Source organism: Heptranchias perlo, chromosome 14 (genome assembly GCF_035084215.1).
Source record: "Heptranchias perlo isolate sHepPer1 chromosome 14, sHepPer1.hap1, whole genome shotgun sequence".
Lineage (NCBI taxonomy): Eukaryota > Metazoa > Chordata > Chondrichthyes > Hexanchiformes > Hexanchidae > Heptranchias > Heptranchias perlo.
Genome location: NC_090338.1, coordinates 57,555,347 through 57,572,975, shown reverse-complemented (window position 1 = coordinate 57,572,975; position 17,629 = coordinate 57,555,347). Strand labels below are relative to the sequence as shown.

The following is a 17,629-nucleotide window of genomic DNA, read 5'->3' as shown; positions in this document are numbered from 1 at the left end:
AATCATTTTTCTAGCTCTCCTCTGCACCTTTTCCAAAGCTGCTATATTACCTGCCATGTGAGGGGTCCAAAATTGGGCACAGTACTCTAGATGCAGTCTGAAAACAGTTCATCTCGGTACACTCCAACGGTTACTACTCTTTCCTAACCTATTTAAGTCTGTCCAAAATTTGAAACATCCATAATATCTGGAAGTACCTAATTTTCTTTCTCAAAACAAGTCAGTAAACTTCATTCTTTGGTATCTGATTTCCCCACATCTCTTGTGACTTGAAGATACTGTTGTCCTTTGTTGTTCATAGTATACAGCACAAGAAGAGATCATTTGATCCATCGTTCCTGTGCCGGCTCTTTGAAAGAGTTATCCAATTAGTCCCATTCCCCTGCTCTTTCCCCATAGCCCTGGAAATGTTTTTCCTTCAAGTGTTTATCCAGTTCCCTTTTGAAAGTCGTTATTGAGTTTGTTTCCACCACCCACTCAGACAGTGCACTCCAGATCGTAACAATTCTCTGTGTAAAAAAAAATGTTTCCTCATGTCTCCTCTGGTTCTTTTACCAATTACTGTAAATCTGTGTCCTCTGGTTACCAACTTGTCTGCCACTGGAAACAGTTGTCTCACTTTCCTATCCATAATATTGTTGGGAGTTCTTTCTGGTTTAGGAGATTATTGTTCCTTCATTCTATTCAGCACCTCACTAGTTTGAAAAACTGCTCTTGCATGGTTCCAGTCCTACTGCTTTCATGTGTGTATGTTAAGAGGCCTATAATGTTACAGAACGAAGGATCTTTGTAAATCAGCCCAGCTGTGCATGTACTGCAGAGCTAAGATTTTAGGCTTCTCAATTTCCAAACAATGCTTAATGCTTTGGTAGTAGATTGCATTGCTCTTTGCTACCAGCTTGCAGTGTGTCCGTTCTTTTGTAAGGTTTGGATCATTGTATATGAGCAGTTCCTACTACTGGGGGCAGCTTAAAATATGTGGTATCACTTCACATCTGCAGCACAGACACTTGAAATTTATGCCCGAATCTACACAAACATTTTTTGTGTTCACTTCCTTGGTCCACACTCCTGGGTGGAGTCACCAACTGTGTCTTCTGTGACTGCAACTGTGGCACTCTATGACCTTCTTGACTTGTGCAGCATTTGTTGTGGTTGATCACGCCACCGTCCTCCAATGACTCTCCTCCATGATCCACCTCATTGGGACTGCTCTTGCGTGGTTCCAGTCCTACCTGTCCCAATGCAATTGGTGCATCTCCCGCAATGGCTTTTCCTTCAGCTCCCACGTGGTCAACTTCGAAGTTCTGTAAGGATGCAATTTTCTCATCCATGTACTGCCTCTTGGTGAAATTGTCCATAAGCGTGGAGGTGCTTCCGCGTGTGTGCTCATAACGCCCAGGTGTAATTCTCCACCACTTCCCTCAACCCCACAACCATCACTGTATTTCACACTAACTATCTGACATTTAAGTTATGGGTGGCTCAGAATTTTGTCCAATTAAGCATTGGAAAGACCAAAGCCATAATTTTTTTTGGCCCCTGCCAAATCTTTGCCATCATCTCGAAACCTCCCCTTGGCTGCTCACTTAGACTAGACTTGGATGCATGCAAACTCAGCATTTTGTTTGACCAGAGCTGAGTTTCAGACCCTATATTTACTTACTACCAAGAACCACTTAATTTCATTGCTTGTCTCTGCCCCAACTTTAGTCAAAACCTTTATGTCTTTATTAACTCAAGACTTAACTCCTCCAAACTTTGCCAGCCTACCAATCTCTATCCTCCACGAATGGCAAATCTTCTAAAATTCTGCTGCTGATTTCCTGTCCCACACTAAGTTCCAGTCAATCATCATCTGTATTTTCACTGATCTGCATTGGTTACCTATTCCCCAACAGGTTGAGTTTAAAAATTATGTTTTTGTGGACAGCCTTGCTTCATTTTCTCTCTGCAACGTCTTGCGTGTCTTCCCATGTCCTCATTCTGTCTTCCTTTCCACTCAACTGTCAGTTGCAGAGCCTTCAGCTGTTTCAGCTCTACTATCTCCCTGCCCAACTTTGAGAGCCTTCTCAGAATTCATCTCTTTAACCATGATCTTGGCCATCTCTCCTCACCCATTGGCAGAAGCTCAGCACCTACTTCTTTTCTCCTCTGTGAAGCACCATGGGGTGTTCTTCTATGTTAAAGGCACTGTATAAGTGCAAGTTGTACAGCCAAGAATGGTAACCATTTCCCTAGTTGTTACTGCTCTAAGTTGATCCTGAGGATCCTCGCTGTAATTTTCTTTACTCATAGCAATGAAATTGGCAACTAAGTGGCATAGGGGTCAAACTGCTTCTCCCATTGCTGTGGTATAGTGCACTGGTGCTCGAGCATATTGTGCCACTACACCACCTTTAAATAAAGCAATTCTTAAACAAAAATATATCCATGTATTTCTTGTCTCATTAATTGTAGAGATGTTCCTCTCTTTTTGACGTAAAGAAAATGGACCTTCAGCAATCTTAACTTTACACCGATGTCCTTCTATGATGAAAAACTCTGAAGGCTCCCAGGAGAAGTGCTCTTATGGGTCTGGGAAAGGGAAAGCCACATGGCTTCTTAGATGAAAAGGACCTACATGCATCTAATTTTCCCCACTGGATAGGCTTCATTATGCTATGTGCACCATATTTTCATTTGAAGAATGATGATTACCAAATCTGAAGATGAGATCACCTTTAAGTGTACAAAAATTATGAATTGAAATATAAAAATAAACAGGCCAGCAGAACGTACTTAATGTATTGTGGGGTATGTATGGAAGAGAAGCCCAAATTGGAATTAAGCTAAATAATGCTCTAAAGGGGAATGTTTCTGACGAGTGATTGGGGGAATGAAGAAAGTATTTTCAATGTGAAGTGCTCTCTCTGAGAAAGACTGATGGGAAAGAGCCTTATTTTTACATATGTACCTACTACCTGAATAGTGTTGGGGTTAGGTCTAGGGAAGCAGATGTGACTAGAAAAGACCCAATCAGATGACTTTATCCATCAGGTACTCCGCTGTCTGGATGCCACTGAGGAAACTGCAGTAAGAATTACAACTTTTCCCCACCCTGGATGCCAATCCATATTTCTCACATCTATATTGAATCCCAAGTACTGGCTGAGATTTTAAACTAATTGATGGAGCATTTGATGCAAGTTTCAATGCTTTGATCAACATTTAAGATTGGGTAGGTAGCTGATTTTCTTCCTCAGCTCAGTGTGCAGTGGGCCACAAGAGGATTTTCCAAGTAATTCATTCAAAGTGATTCTTCCTAGACTAGAAACCTGACATTGTGGGTCTACAAAGGGTACTTTGGATCTGCCTCCATTGAAATCTCCCTCTCAGATAAGAGATATTTAAAAAGTCTTTACATTGCAATTACTTCTCCCTATCTCAACTCCAGTTTTGCATCGCAGTAAAAAGGTTGCCAGAGAAAATTAGGTAAAGTTCAAAATTAAATCAACTAATTTTTTCAATCCTTCAGCAATTTTGTATGTGAGATAGCTGTTGTAATTTAGATGCAGATTAATATGAAGGAGGAAGAAGAAAGAACATCATTTATATAACAACTTAGCACATCTCTCAGGATGTCCCAAGGTGCTTCATATACAGCGAATAACTTGAAGTGTTGCAATGTATGGTAGGAGATAATTATTGTGCGCCATAACAACAGGAGGCATTGTAAGGCCCAGGTACATTTTTTTCAAAATTGACCCTTGTGGTTTGCTGGAAAAATTTTACACAGGAGGCAGCCAGAGTTTTGAATCTGTCTATTCCATGACCAACAGCTTTGTATTTTATGCAGATACAAATCTGTGGAATTATTTTACCCCATCCATTTACCAACTGCATTTATTTTGCAGTGGGAATAAACCAGCACTCGTACACTGACAAAAGTTATTTTCTTGGTTTTAAAGTGGCACGCCTGCTGCAACCACTGTTCTGAACAGTACAAGTCAGACATATTGCTAGCACATGTGCAGTTTAAAAAAAAAGAAAATTAATATAAAGGGATTTATAGTTGCTCATGGGTTATATCTTACTCTAAAGGTGAGTCGGTCAGCCTAGTGTATGGACATGGGGTTCAGCAAGCATATTCATTTCACCATGACGTAGTTTTCATTAGTGTCTAACCTGATAGAATATCTGATTGAAATGCAAGGAGACTGAAATGTTGGCAGACTGAATGGTGGAATGAAGCAAAAGATCAATTCCAAAGGTTTTTTATTCATCTCATTCAGACAAAGTACTTGTAATGAATCAGGGGTCAATATTAGGACCACTGCTCTTTTTTGATATATATTGAGCTAGATTTTGCTGGAATGGAGCATCTTGCAGCGTGCCTGGTTAGTTAGACTTGTTCGTGATGTTTAGGTTTTAAAATGTTTTGTTCTGTAAGTTGCTGGAAGTGCGAGCTGATAACAGAGCAGCGAGGGCAACCGGGTATTTGGAACCTTGGTGAGCAACAGGACCAACAGTGTATCTCCTTAACCAATGAGATTTGAGGATTGGGAAATAAACAGAGGAAGGACTGAGAAGGAGGCTGAATTAGAGTGGATGAATTCAAATCAGCCAGCAACTTGTGATTCGCAATTCACGGGGTATCTCTTCCTCGCTACAAGTTTCTGCTCGATTTGCGCATTCATGTGTCGTTCAGATGCCGTTATTTATTCAGCAAAATCTGGTCCATTAATGACCTGGACTTGAGAATAGGAGCCAAAATTTGCAGATGACACAAAACTTGGAAATGTAGTAAACAGTGAGGAAGATAGTAGTAGACTTCAGGAGGATGTAGACAGACTAGTGAAATGGGCAGACACATGGCAGATGAAATTTAATACAGAGAAGTGTGAAGTGATACATTTTGGAAGGAAGAATAAAGAAAGGCAATATAAACTAAATTGTACAATTTTAAAGGGAGTGCAGGAACAGAGACCCTGGGGGTCCGCATTCACATATCTTTGAAGGTGGCAGAACAAGTAGATAAAGTTGTCAAAAAAGCATATAGGATCCTGGGCTTTATAGAGGCATAGAATACAATCGCAAAGAAGTTATCCTAAACCTTTATAAATCACAGGTTAGGCCTCAGCTGGAGTATTGTGTCCAATTCTGGGCACTACACTTTGACCCATGCGAATGCCTTGCCAACAAAACTAAGGAGAAAAGTTGCCATATAGTTGTTCCAATTGTATGGATTTCCTTTGTTTTTGTACAACAAATGATGATGGTACCATTCATGTTCTTATTGGCTAGATCTGTGCGAGAAGATACAATTGTTCTTTGATAAAAAGACTTTTTCAATCGGTTGGTGCTATCGTACTTATTCACTGTTCGGCAAAATATCATAATTACAAAGTCATGGGTAATTTTGCAAGTCCATCCTGCATTTAGTTAGAAAATCGTTGGCAGTTTCCACCCAAATTGTATCCAGTTCTGGGCACCACACTTTAGGAAGGATGTCAAGGCCTTGGGGAGGGTGCAGAGGAGATTTACTAGAATGGTACCAGGGATAAGGGACTTCAGTTATGTGGAGAGACTAGAGAAGCTGGGATTGTTCTCCTTAGAACAGAGAAGGTTATGGGGAGATTTAATAGAGGTATTCAAAATTGTGAGGGGTTTTGATAGAGTAGATGGGGAGAAATTGTTTCCACTGGTAGAAGGGTCGGTAACCAGAGGACTCAGATTTAAGATAAATGTCAAAAGAACCAGAGGGGAGATGAGGAGAATTTTTTTTATGCAGCGAGTTGTTATGATGTGGAATGCACTGCCTGAAAGGGTGGTGGAAGCAGATTTAGTAGTAACTTTCAAAAGGGAATTGGATAAATACTTGAAAAGAGAAAAAAATTCAGAGCTATGGGGAAAGAGCAAGGGAGTGGTACTATTTGGATAGCTCGTTTAAAGAGCCAGCACAGGCACGATGGGCTGAATGACCTCTTGTGCTGCAAGATTCTATGAAAAAAATGGAGACCTAAGAGGTATGTGTGATGGAATAAATAAGGTTCTTCAGTCAAGAAGATTGCACCATTCACATCCCACAATGGAAACATCAGTAGCAGAGAAAAGCAGTTGCAAAGCTGGGTAGAATACTGTCATGAACTTTATTCATGTGAAATTACTGTTTCTGATGTAGTATTAAATAGGATTAACAGACTTCAGATAATCGAGGAGCTTGATATCGAGTCATCTATAAATGAACTTGAAAAGGCAATAACCTCCCTAGAATCAGGAAAAGCTACAAGAAAGGATGGAATTCCAACTGAAATACTACTAGAAACTAGGAGGACAGGTTGTGCTTGAACATTTGCATAATATCTTGCATGTTTTTTGGAGGGAAGGAGGGTTACCACACGACATGATGGATTTCAACATCATTCTGCTGTGCAGCATTTAGTTACACCAGACATATAAATGAGTCAATACTATGACAGCGGATTCCCTGGAAATTCAGGTGCTGTGGCCTGCCTCGTACCTGTGGTGGTTAGTGAAAATGCGAGCACAAAGGGGACTGGGAGCTAGCACACAAATTATGTTGTACGCCATTAGGCCCCCAAATCGTTTTCAAATGAGGTGCCCACCCTATAATGCAGCTGATGTACCAGTGCCTTAGAATGGACACTGTAGGGGAGGCCACCATAAAAGATTTTTTAAAAAATTTTGGGCACCCCAGAAACTAACGCCTCCTTTGACTGTTGCTCCCTATGCACCTTCCCCCTCCCTGGGCCAGGGAATTGAAAGGTGCACAACAGCCAGGAGTGAGGGTGGGATGTCCTAAGGGGAAAAAAGAGAGAAAGGAAGTGAGATGAGCGGAGACTAGTTTCTTTTCGCAATAAAAATTAATCCCTTGCTAAATGAAATGTATATTATGTCACAAATTCCATTGATAACAACTTTATTGTTCAGTTGCACTCATTAATGTGTGTTTTCTTATAGGCATTTTTGTTAACCTCTGTTATTCTATTCGTTATAAATTGGAATTACAGGAACTTAACCTTTGGAACTGATTGTGAACGAGACAGCTGTGTATTAGTGCCATTTAAAGGTGTTTCCCCATTTATGCTAAAATAACTGGAAAAATAGTTTTAAAATGCAGTCTATTCCACACTTTAAAGTCATTTAATACAAATTATCTGATCATTCAATTTTTTTAGCACTAAATTCCTATCTTACTGAATTATTTATGTTGCTTAATTCAAATTAATGGAGAATTCAATTTTTTAGCATAAAAATTACTTCAAATTGCCAGCCATAGACTATTGCTGTTCTATGTAGTTTAGGTCAAAGTAAGGATACTCCACTAACACATTTCTTTTGATTATCGACTGTTTCATTTTGACTTCTGTTTATTTTAAGAACAAATACTGGTTTTGGAGGCCTTAAAGGGAAATAAACTGAAAGAAATAGTGATGTTAAGATATTTGACTGAAATACATACACAAAAGAAGATACTAGACGTAGAAAAATAGAGCCAAACTTTAATTATCCTAAATCCTGAATAGCCCAATTGGTGTACAACGGTTCATCCTAGAATGTTGTTCAGGATTCAATTCATGGTTTGACAACTGGTGCAACACATAACTTGTATGAACATCATTAAGCATCTTACCAACGCTATTTATCCTATCTTGTGCCCAGCAATACAGAAACATCAGACCCCAGGGTAGCCCAACCTCATCAGGAGAAATCTCTTTAAGGAGTGGGAATGGGTATGACAGTTAAAGCATATAAGCATACCCCAGGAACACTGTGCCAGATTTACAGATGACATCCTCGCAGGTTGTTTAGTGAAGGAAGGCAAGTGTACCAAACCCTCTGTATTGTACGATATGGGATCTCGTCTCAGAGATGGATTGCTGTGAATATGGCAAACAGAAATTTGCTTATCCTCATGGTTTGCAAATTTACATTTCGTTAACATTTAGGACGCCCTGAGATTTCTTACTGGAGTTGCAGTCCTGACATACTAGCTATCTGTGAATCATTCCTAATGTAGCAGATAATTAATGAGATAACCTCCTACAGCAAGCTTGAAATCCAGTAACTTTGAAGGTCTCCTTATCAGCAACTTCATTTAGCACCTTGAAGATTGGTAGGGAAGGAAAAAAGACCACTGTGGTGGTGCCATTCTCTCCTTCACCATTCCTAATGGCTTTCCCTGGCTGGCTTACTTTCTAAACTAAGCTAATGACTAAAAAAGATTCAGCATTACCTGACTCCCTTAGTGGAGTATAAACACTGGCATAGACCATTTGGGCCAAATGGCCTGTTTCCTGTGCTGTAGATTCTATGTAATTCTATGGTATGTTTCTTATCCCCTTCACATTGGTTAAGTTCATGAAATATTTCTGTTCCCTTTATTCATTATATTCCACATACAGTAGGTGAGATAGATAATGCATCCAGGAAAACAAACCTATCAGTCAGATTCCACATGGCTTTTATAACTGGTAACAAGAAGCTGCCATTCATTCTAAACATGTTTCTTTTTTTCTAATACAAGCCTGTGTATTATTGTAGGTGAAAACAGCATCTCAAGCAGAAGAACAGTTATTAAAAATGAGAAGACACTTGCACAAACATCAACTTCCAATAGGGATCATGTTCGACTCAGATCTGGAAATGAAAAAAAGGTACTCCTTACTTATTATAAACATAGAAATATACTTAACCAGTAACAAAGTTACTGCTTCTACACTTGTTACCCTAGCATTGGAGGGGCAAAAATGCGATATAATTGGGCTCCTGGAGACAGAGGAGTGAATTTTAACCCCCCCATGACAGGCTGGACAGTGGCCTGGGGCGGGGTAGGTTAAAATTTCAAAAATCTGAAACAAGACGCGAACCTGCCTGCAACATGTCCACGTTTTAACGGAGGTGTGTTGAGGGGACGAACAACTGACCGGCTCTCGCGAGGTGGATCAGTTATTTAAATATGTTAATGAGGCTGCGTTCCTCAAATTTTAACTGACGTTTACATTTAATGACTGTGAGCCGAGTTTCCCAGGGCTCTGGAAACCTGGCAGCTGAAGGGAGGCGAGAACGGCTGGATCCAGCAGATAAGTGCCTTTCCAGCGCTGTTTGTGGGTCAGAAAGAGGAGTGCTTCCCCCTAGGCCCTCAAGCCAACCTGCTTCCTTCCCCGCGACCTGCCAACCCCCTCCCCACGATATCTTCTCCCCACCCCCCCCCCCCCCCCATTCGCAATCATCTCCCCCATGATCTCTTCAACCCTCCCCCCCCCCCCCCCCCCCAACCCGTGATCTCTTTCTCCCCCCCACTCCTCTCCACTCCCCAACTGCTGCCTTCCAGTGCAAGCCTTCCCACCCGACAGCCAGCCAGCCTCTCAATCTGGCTGGCTGCCGGCCAAGAAACAGAGAAAAAAAAATTCAAATGGGGTCCTGCCATTAAATTCAGCAGGACCTCCTCGTAACCTGCATTTCCAGGTTTTCCAGCCACTACAACCTTCCCCGTAAATATTGGGGCCACATTGTTCTGTTGGGCTGAGGGAATTGGAATGCTATGCAACAAGACTGTTGAAAAGAGATTGATATATAGCAGGGAGACTGGATAATGATGCATAATGTTGCTGGATTGGAGAGAGCAGTATTGATGTAGTCTTAAGGTGGAGATACAAAAAGATAGAAGTAACAATGTAATTTCCAAGAGCGTCAATGAAAATTACAAGAAGAAATCAGTAATATATAGGTGCAATTTTGAAACAGACAGTGATGTACATGGGAGCAGCAGTGGAACCTCCAGTACATGGTAACAAGTAGAGCAGTAGAGTTATCTTCAAGCAGTCAGTAATGGGTAGAGCAGTTCAATCATGTCCAAGCACTAGTAACAACTAGAACAAAGTCATCTCTAAGATGGTAACAGATACAAGAGCAGCAATGTAATTTCCTATCAAAAGACAGCAGCACAAAGTGAAATAATTTAAATAGAAAATGAGCGATGGCGTCTGATAATAGAAAATAGGTATGGTAGTAGTGGGGAGACGGCACCTGGGGTTGGGTTCAGGGATTTAGGAGTAGTGGAGGTGGTTTCAAGACGTGGGAATACTGGGAACGGGATCGTGCGATGTAGGAAAATTTGGGCATTGGGATGTGGGAGTAGTGTGCATGCTGGGGCTTGGGTGTAATGAGGAGGAAGCATGGAGTGTGTGAGCATTGGGTGGGGATCCCACAGTATAGATAAAATATGAGTGGGGGGGGAGTAATTGGGAAATGGTACTGTTGTTTCAATAAGAGTAGGATGGGTGCTGGAGTTTAGGCAGAATCGGGAGACTATCAGGGCCTCAGAGTATGGGAGAGGGGTCCTGCAGTGTGAGAGCCCTGGGTCAATGATTTCAGTGTGTGGTAGGACTGGGAATGGGGGTTGTAGGGTAGTGGAAATAGAGAAAGTTCTTAGGATCTAGGAGCAGGCGGCAATGTCGATGAGTAGAAGTACTGGGTAAGGAGGGAGGGTCTTGGGATTCTGGGGCGAGTAGTCTTGGGTGTAGGAGCATAGTAAGGAATATAGTCAATGAGAATGGAAGCCATGGAGTGACATTATTGAAGGAGGGGTCTAGGGGGTGGTGGTATTGAGAATCTGATTGTAATGAGGGAGAGGGGTGCCAGGTGAATATGGGCTGACCTTCCCTGAGCCCTTTTGGGACCATTAGCAGTAGTAGCACTCTGTTGGAGCCTGTGACATAAAGCAATACCCCTCCATGGCCAAATCCTGCTCCTACTCCAGGATAATCCTAGAGGGTAAGGACAATGCACATCTAGCTACTTCCTCAAACCCTGTCCTTTGCCAGGGAGCTCATTGATTTCATCTCTAAAATTAACACCATTTGCACAGCTGTTTCATTTGCCATATACTCCTCCTCGCCCCTGACCATTCTGCAATTGGCAAATCATTCTAGCTCCAATTACCTGTCACTTTCCAGTTTCTCCCCATTCCCCCCACCCCCGTTCCTCAAACGCACCTCTTCCATGGCATGCACCTCTTACACCCTCAAACCATATATAGGGTATGATAGCATAGTGGTTATGTTACTGGACTAGCAATCCAGAGGCCTTGACTAACAATCCTGAGTCATTAGTTCAAATCTCACCATGGCAGCTAGGGAATTTAAATTCAATTAATTAAATAAAATCTGGAATTTAAAAAAAACTGGTATCAGTAATAGTGGCCATGAAACTACTGGATTGTCGTAAAAACCCATCTGGTTCACTAATGTCCTTTTGGGAAGGAAACCTGCCGTCCTTACCCGGTCTGGCCTATATGTGACTCCAGACCCACAGCAGTGTGGTTGATTCTTAATCGCCCTCTGAAACGGCCTAGCAAGCCACTCAGTTGTCAAGAAGTTGGCTCACCACTGCCATCTCAAGGGATGGGCAATAAGTGCCAGCCTTGCCAGCAACGCCCACATCCCATGAACGAATAAAAAAAACCCTCGAACTCACCCCCATTCAACTTCTAGCCACACAACAGATTTTTTGCTCCCTATCATAAATGGCTTGCAAACATCATAAACAGCTCCCTTTGTTCTTCCTCAACCTCTGTGCAACATTTAACTGAGTCAATCATATCCTCCTCTACAGCTTCTCCTCTGTGGGACTGCCTTTATCTGGTTCCACTCCCATTTGCCGAATGCAGCAGTGCATCTTTAACAATGTCTTCTCTCTCCATCCTTGGTTCGTTCTTGTCTACATGCTGCTCTGTGACATCATCTGTTGGCATGGGGCCAGCTTACATATGTATACCGATGACCATCAGCTTTACCTCGTCACCATTTCCAGAACCACCTCTTTGATGACAGACTGCCTTTCTGACATTAAATGCAAGTTCTTTAAATTATGGATAAGCTGGAGTCACAGCTGGCATAAAGGAAGACGGTTGTGGTTGTTGGAGGCCAATCATCTCAGTCCCAGGACATCGCTGCAGGGGTTCCTCAAGGCAGTGTTGTCCTAGGCCCAGCTATCATCATTGGTTCTCCCTCCATCATATGGTCAGAAGTGCGGCTGTTCACTGATTGCACAGTACTCTGCTCCATTCTCAATTCTTCAGATAATGAAGCAGTCCATGCCTGCACACAGCAAGACTGGACTACATCCAGACTTGTGCTGATTGTGGCAAGTAACATTCATGCCACACAAGTGCCAGGCAATGACCATAGTCAACAAGAGAGAACCTAACCACCTCCCTTTGACATCCAATGGCTTTACCATCACCGAATCCCCCACCATCAACACCCTGGTACCATTCTAGTAAATTCCTTTTGCACCCTCTCTAAGGCCTTCATTCCTAAAATGTGGTGCCCAGAATTGAACACAATACTCCAGCTGAGGACTAAACAGTGTTTTATAAAGATTTAGCATAACTTCCTTGCTTTTGTACTCTATGCCTTCTCAATTTGTCCTGCCACCTTCAAGGATTTGTGTACATACATTCCCGGAGCTCTCTGTTTCTGCACTCCCTTTAAAATTATACCATTTAGTTTATATTGCCTCTCCTCATTCTTCCTCCCAAAATGTAACACTTCACACTTCTCTGCATTAAATTTCATCTGCCATGTGTCTGCCTATTTCATCAGTCTGTTGTATGTCCTCCTGAAGTCTATGACTATCCTCCATATTGTTTACTACATTTCTGAGTTTCGTTTAATCTGCAAACTTTGAAACTATACCCTGTATACCCAAGTCCAGGTCATTAATATATATCAAAAAGAGCAGTGGTCCTAATACCAACTCCTGGGGAACACTACTGTATACTTCCATCCAGTTTGAGAAACCTCCCTTCACCACTACTCTCTGTTTTCTGTCCCTTAGCCAATTTTGTATCCACCCTGCCACTGTCCCTTTAATCCCATGGGTTTTAATTTTGCTAACAAGTCTATTATGTGGTAGTTTATCAAATGCCTTTTGAAAGTTCATATACACAACATCAACCGCACTACCCTCATCAACCCTCACCGTTACTTCATCAAAGAACTCAATCAAGTGGGACACCACTAGTCACTTCTTTCCAATTGAAGTACATACCCATTATCCCTACTCTTTGTCTTCTACCGCCTAACCAGGTTACTAATTTGTTTTTAATTCCATGAGCCTTAATTTTAACTAACAGTCTCTTATGTGAAATGTTATCAAATGCCTCCTGGAAGCCCATATAAACTACATCCATAGACATTCCGCTGTCTCCTACTTTAGTTACTTCCTGAAAAATTTCAATTAGGTTTGTTGGACATGACCTACTGTTTACAAATCCATGTTGGCTCTCTCTAATCAGCTCAAATTTCTCTTAAGTGCTCAGTCACTCTGTCCTTAATTATAGATTCCAATAACTTCCCCACAACAGATGTTAGACTAACAGGTCTATAATTTCCTGGTTTCTCTGACTGCTCACTCAATTTGAACCAGACTATGGGAAATCTCAGCATTTGTTCAGTCCGGAGCTGAGCTTCAAATCCCAACACCATCGATCACCAAGACCACTTACTTCCACCATGGTAACATCGCTGGCCACTTCCCATGTCTCACCCTCAGCACCAAAACATTTATCCACACCGTTATCACATGCAGACTTAATTCTCCAGTGCCCTCCTTGTCGGCATTCCAACCTCCACAGTCCATAAACTTCAACTTGTCCAGAATTCGGCTGTTCATATCCTAAGTCCATTCTTACTGATCTACCCTGGCTCTCGAACTCCAATGCATCAAATTTAAAATTATTATGCTCATCTACGGATCACTCCATTGATGTCATTTCCCCCCTCCCCCACCTCTGCAAACTCTTGCAGCATTTTTCCCCCTTTCTGCTCTCTCGTCCACTGAGTCTAGCCTTCTGTGCTCCACCACTGGTGGTAGAGCATTCAGCATCACAGCCCCACTCTCTGAACCCCCTCTCTAAAACTCTCCACCTCTCTACATCTTTCCGGTCTTTAAAGCCTCCTTAAAAACTATTCTTTTTGACGAAACCTTTGGTCACTTACAACTTCCATAATCAAGTGTCTTGGGACTTTTTTTAACTTTAAAGGTGCTATATAAATGCTGTTGTAATCATCCATATTATGTGAATACATTATGTTAATTGGGAGGAGGGTAGCATTACTACCTGGCTATCTTCAATTTTCCCATTTCAGAACTATTATAGTGATGATGACCAGAGTAGGCAGCTATAATATTGTACTAGTAGAGATTTTTTTTTTAGACATTCTTCCTCTTTAAATGGCTGGAGTCTTATCCTCATTGGAGCAGGACTCCAGGGGGCAAAAATACAGTAGCGATTGCTTGATCCCCGAAAATCAGCCATTGGGGTCTGAAGCCTTCAGTGCACCAGAGTGTGGATGATGTGCAAAATAGACTTCCAAATTCTATTTAAATGAAGCAGCTGCCCTAAAATGTGTCTGCAACACCTGAGGCAGCACTCCACTTACACAATATCCATTTGCAACCGGTGCTGAAGAGGAGTTGCCTTTAATTATAAAAATATTGCGTACCTTTTTTCTCTGCTTGCCAAGCACTGAAGCCTTCCTACCTAACCCCCTCCTACCCATGCCCAGAAAGTGTCTAATGCTCCGTAATGTCATTTTTAAAAAATTCGTTCATGGGATGCTGGCGTCGCTGGCAAGGCCAGCGTTCATTGCTCATCCCTAATTGTCCTTGAGAAGGTGGCGGTGAGCCGCCTTCTGGAACCGCTGCAGTCAGTGGGATGAAGATTCTCCCACAGTGCTGTTAGGTAGGGAGTTCCAGGAAGGAACGGCGATATATTTCCAAGTCAGGATGGTGTGTGACTTGGAGGGGAACGTGTAGGCAATGTTGTTCCCACATGCCTGCTGCCCTTGTCCTTCTAGGTGGTAGAGGTCACGGGTTCGGGAGGTGCTGTCGAAGAAGCCTTGGCAAGTTGCTGCAGTGCATCCTGTAGATGGTACACACTGCAGCTACGGTGCACTGGTGGTGAAGGGAGTAAATGTTTAGGGTGGTGGATGGGGTGCCAGTCAAGCGAGCTGCTTTGTCCTGGATGGTGTCGAGCTTCTTAAGTGTGGTTGGAGCTGCACTCATCCAGGCAAGTGGAGAGTATTCCATTACACTCCTGACTTGTGCTTTGTACATGGTGGAAAGGCTTTGGGGAGTCAGGAGGTGAGTCACTCGCTGCAGAATACCCAGCCTCTGACCTGCTCTTGTAGCCACTGTATTTATGAGGCCAGTCCAGTTAAGTTTCTGGTCAATGGTGACCCCCAGGATGTTGATGGTGGGGGATTCGGTGATGGTAATGCCTTTGAATGTGATGGGGAGGTGGTTAGACTCTCTCTTGTTGGAGATGGTTATTGCCTGGCACTTGTCTGGCGGGAATGTTACTTGCCACTTATGAGCCCAAGCCTGGATGTTGTCCAGGTCTTGCTGCGTGCGGGCACAGACTGCTTCATTATCTGAGGGGTTGCGAATGGAACTGAACACTGTGCAATCATCAGCGAACATCCCCATTTCTGACCTTATGATGGAGGGGAGGTCACTGATGAAGCAGCTGAAGATGGTTGGGCCTAAGTCATGAGAGATGTGCCCAGAGTGCCAATAAATTATTTAAATGGAATGACCTTGCATTATAGCGCGAGTTAATTGCAATAATGAATAATTTCCATATTATTTTTGAAACTGCATCCAACCCCTGCTTTCCTGTTTGGCTGAATGTCTTTTTCTTTCCTACCTGTCAGTGCTGTAATGCATTTCAGGCTTTAAAACAACTGATTCTGCCAATAGCAATCTAAATGTTCTGCTGTGCCCACTGCCACTGAGATCAAGAGAGCCTATAACTATTTTCTGCCAGCATTAATTCTGACCAATTCTCCCCTGCAAAAATTTCCTCCAAATTGTTTGTTTCCACACATTTTGGTGGTATGCCTTCAAAAACAGGAAATCCATTCACTTGATTGTAATGTATACTGAAAGGAGATTTCTGTTTTGATTGCAATCAAACACATGATAATCATTTGTCATCCCAGGAATTGCACAAAATATGTCTTGTTGTACAAAAACTGTTGTCTCTCTACCATTTCCAAATGAGAAGTAAAAGTAATTGCTTAATTGTTCCTTTTTATATTTCTCATGGTTGTCATCCTATACCAAACGTACAGAATGATACTCAGCCAGACTCCGCGGATGAAAATGACTTAGATATATTTTTATCAACGTCAAGGAAATCACAAGTGGAGCGTGGTGGAGGGGCTGCAAAAAAAGAAAATGTCTGCCAGGTATGTTATGTTATGTGAAGTTACTGGTTGTACTGTGTTCTCGATTTGTCGCTAATATGGAGATGTGAAAATCAGCTCCTTTGGATAAGTTACATTCACTGACAGCTTTTAATAAAGAGGGTAGGCCTGAGATTCCTCTTCACAAAAAGAGATAACTATGTTTTTTTCTAAACTAATGAAACGGCTAACAAAATCACAGTAATGTACCTGTTTGAAAAGTGTGATTTCTGAGAATGCTATTTTGTTACCATCAGTGAAAATGTAGGACACAATCATGATAAACCTACAGTAAAGATTCTTTAATGCTACTCGAGCAGTTAACAAGCCACTTAACTGGTATAAATGTGGAAAGTTTGTTTATATGGCTGTGTATTTTTGTTAAATATGGTTAACAGTTAAAGCTAATTTAACTTTATAAATGCCCACTGTTCCACACTTGCACAAATCAGTTGAACATCATCAGAAGATGCACCGTACCACTGACATGCATGAAACAGCTCAGAACCAGCAGTTAATACTCATGTCAGCAGCAGTTCTGTGCCATCATGTAGTTCCTGCAAAACTAAGAGTTGAAGCTGCCACTGAGATCACAGTGAATACAGCAGCGGGTACCCTTGGCACTGCTTCAGGTCCATCAAATGTTAGTAGAAGATGCAGGTAGTGGGCCTTCTGTACCCCTGCAGCTCACCAGTTGGCTGTGCAACTATCCACCAGTGCCATTCTGTAAACTAAGAGAGTACTAAATTGTAAAGTGCAACCAAGATAGAGAAAGTCAACCTGCGAGCCACATGCAAAAGCAAAACACATTAAACATGTACACCACTAGCAATGTAAAACAGAATAAAATTAATTCACTTTTAAGCTACCTTGCAGTCTGTTATTCTTTCATTGTGTAGAAAGTAAATATCAGTTGTCCAAAACCCGACAGTGTCTGACTCGTAAAATGTCCCATATGAGCCGCTGGAAGGTCTCTGTGGCATAAAAATTTGAGATTGCACTTCCAGCAGTGGTGGCTAGAAAGAGATTAGGATTGGGAAACCTGACCGGTTCTTTTTTTTTCTCATCTCTCCCTAGACATGGAATACTGAGGACAGTTGTAGTGTTGCTTCTTCTAACCCAGCAGAGGTTGGCCAATTCAAAACAACCTGGGACCTTCCTGGTCCATATGCCTCAGAGCCACAATGCATGGTGCATTTACCTATTGAGTAATTGGTTAGGTGGTGTCAAACCAACTGCAGTTTAAACCTAAAAAGCAGAGATAACAGTCAGTTGGTCAGGTCAAAAACAAGGACCAGCAGAGACCCACTTACTGCACTGTTCATGCATCATTTTGTGGTCCTGGTTCAGTAGCTGTTAACTTCAGT

The 17,629-nt window shown here is 42.1% G+C and overlaps 1 protein-coding gene across 1 annotated transcript in view; it reads left to right on the top strand.

The window, feature by feature from the left end:
• Positions 1-17,629, top strand: part of LOC137332220 (histone-lysine N-methyltransferase, H3 lysine-36 specific-like) — a 205,674-nt gene that overhangs the window by 125,621 nt on the left and 62,424 nt on the right. The window contains exons 13-14 of the mRNA XM_067995913.1: positions 8,548-8,660; positions 16,149-16,265. Of these exons, the coding sequence (XP_067852014.1) occupies positions 8,548-8,660; positions 16,149-16,265 (230 nt within the window). The remainder of the gene's footprint in view (positions 1-8,547; positions 8,661-16,148; positions 16,266-17,629) is intronic.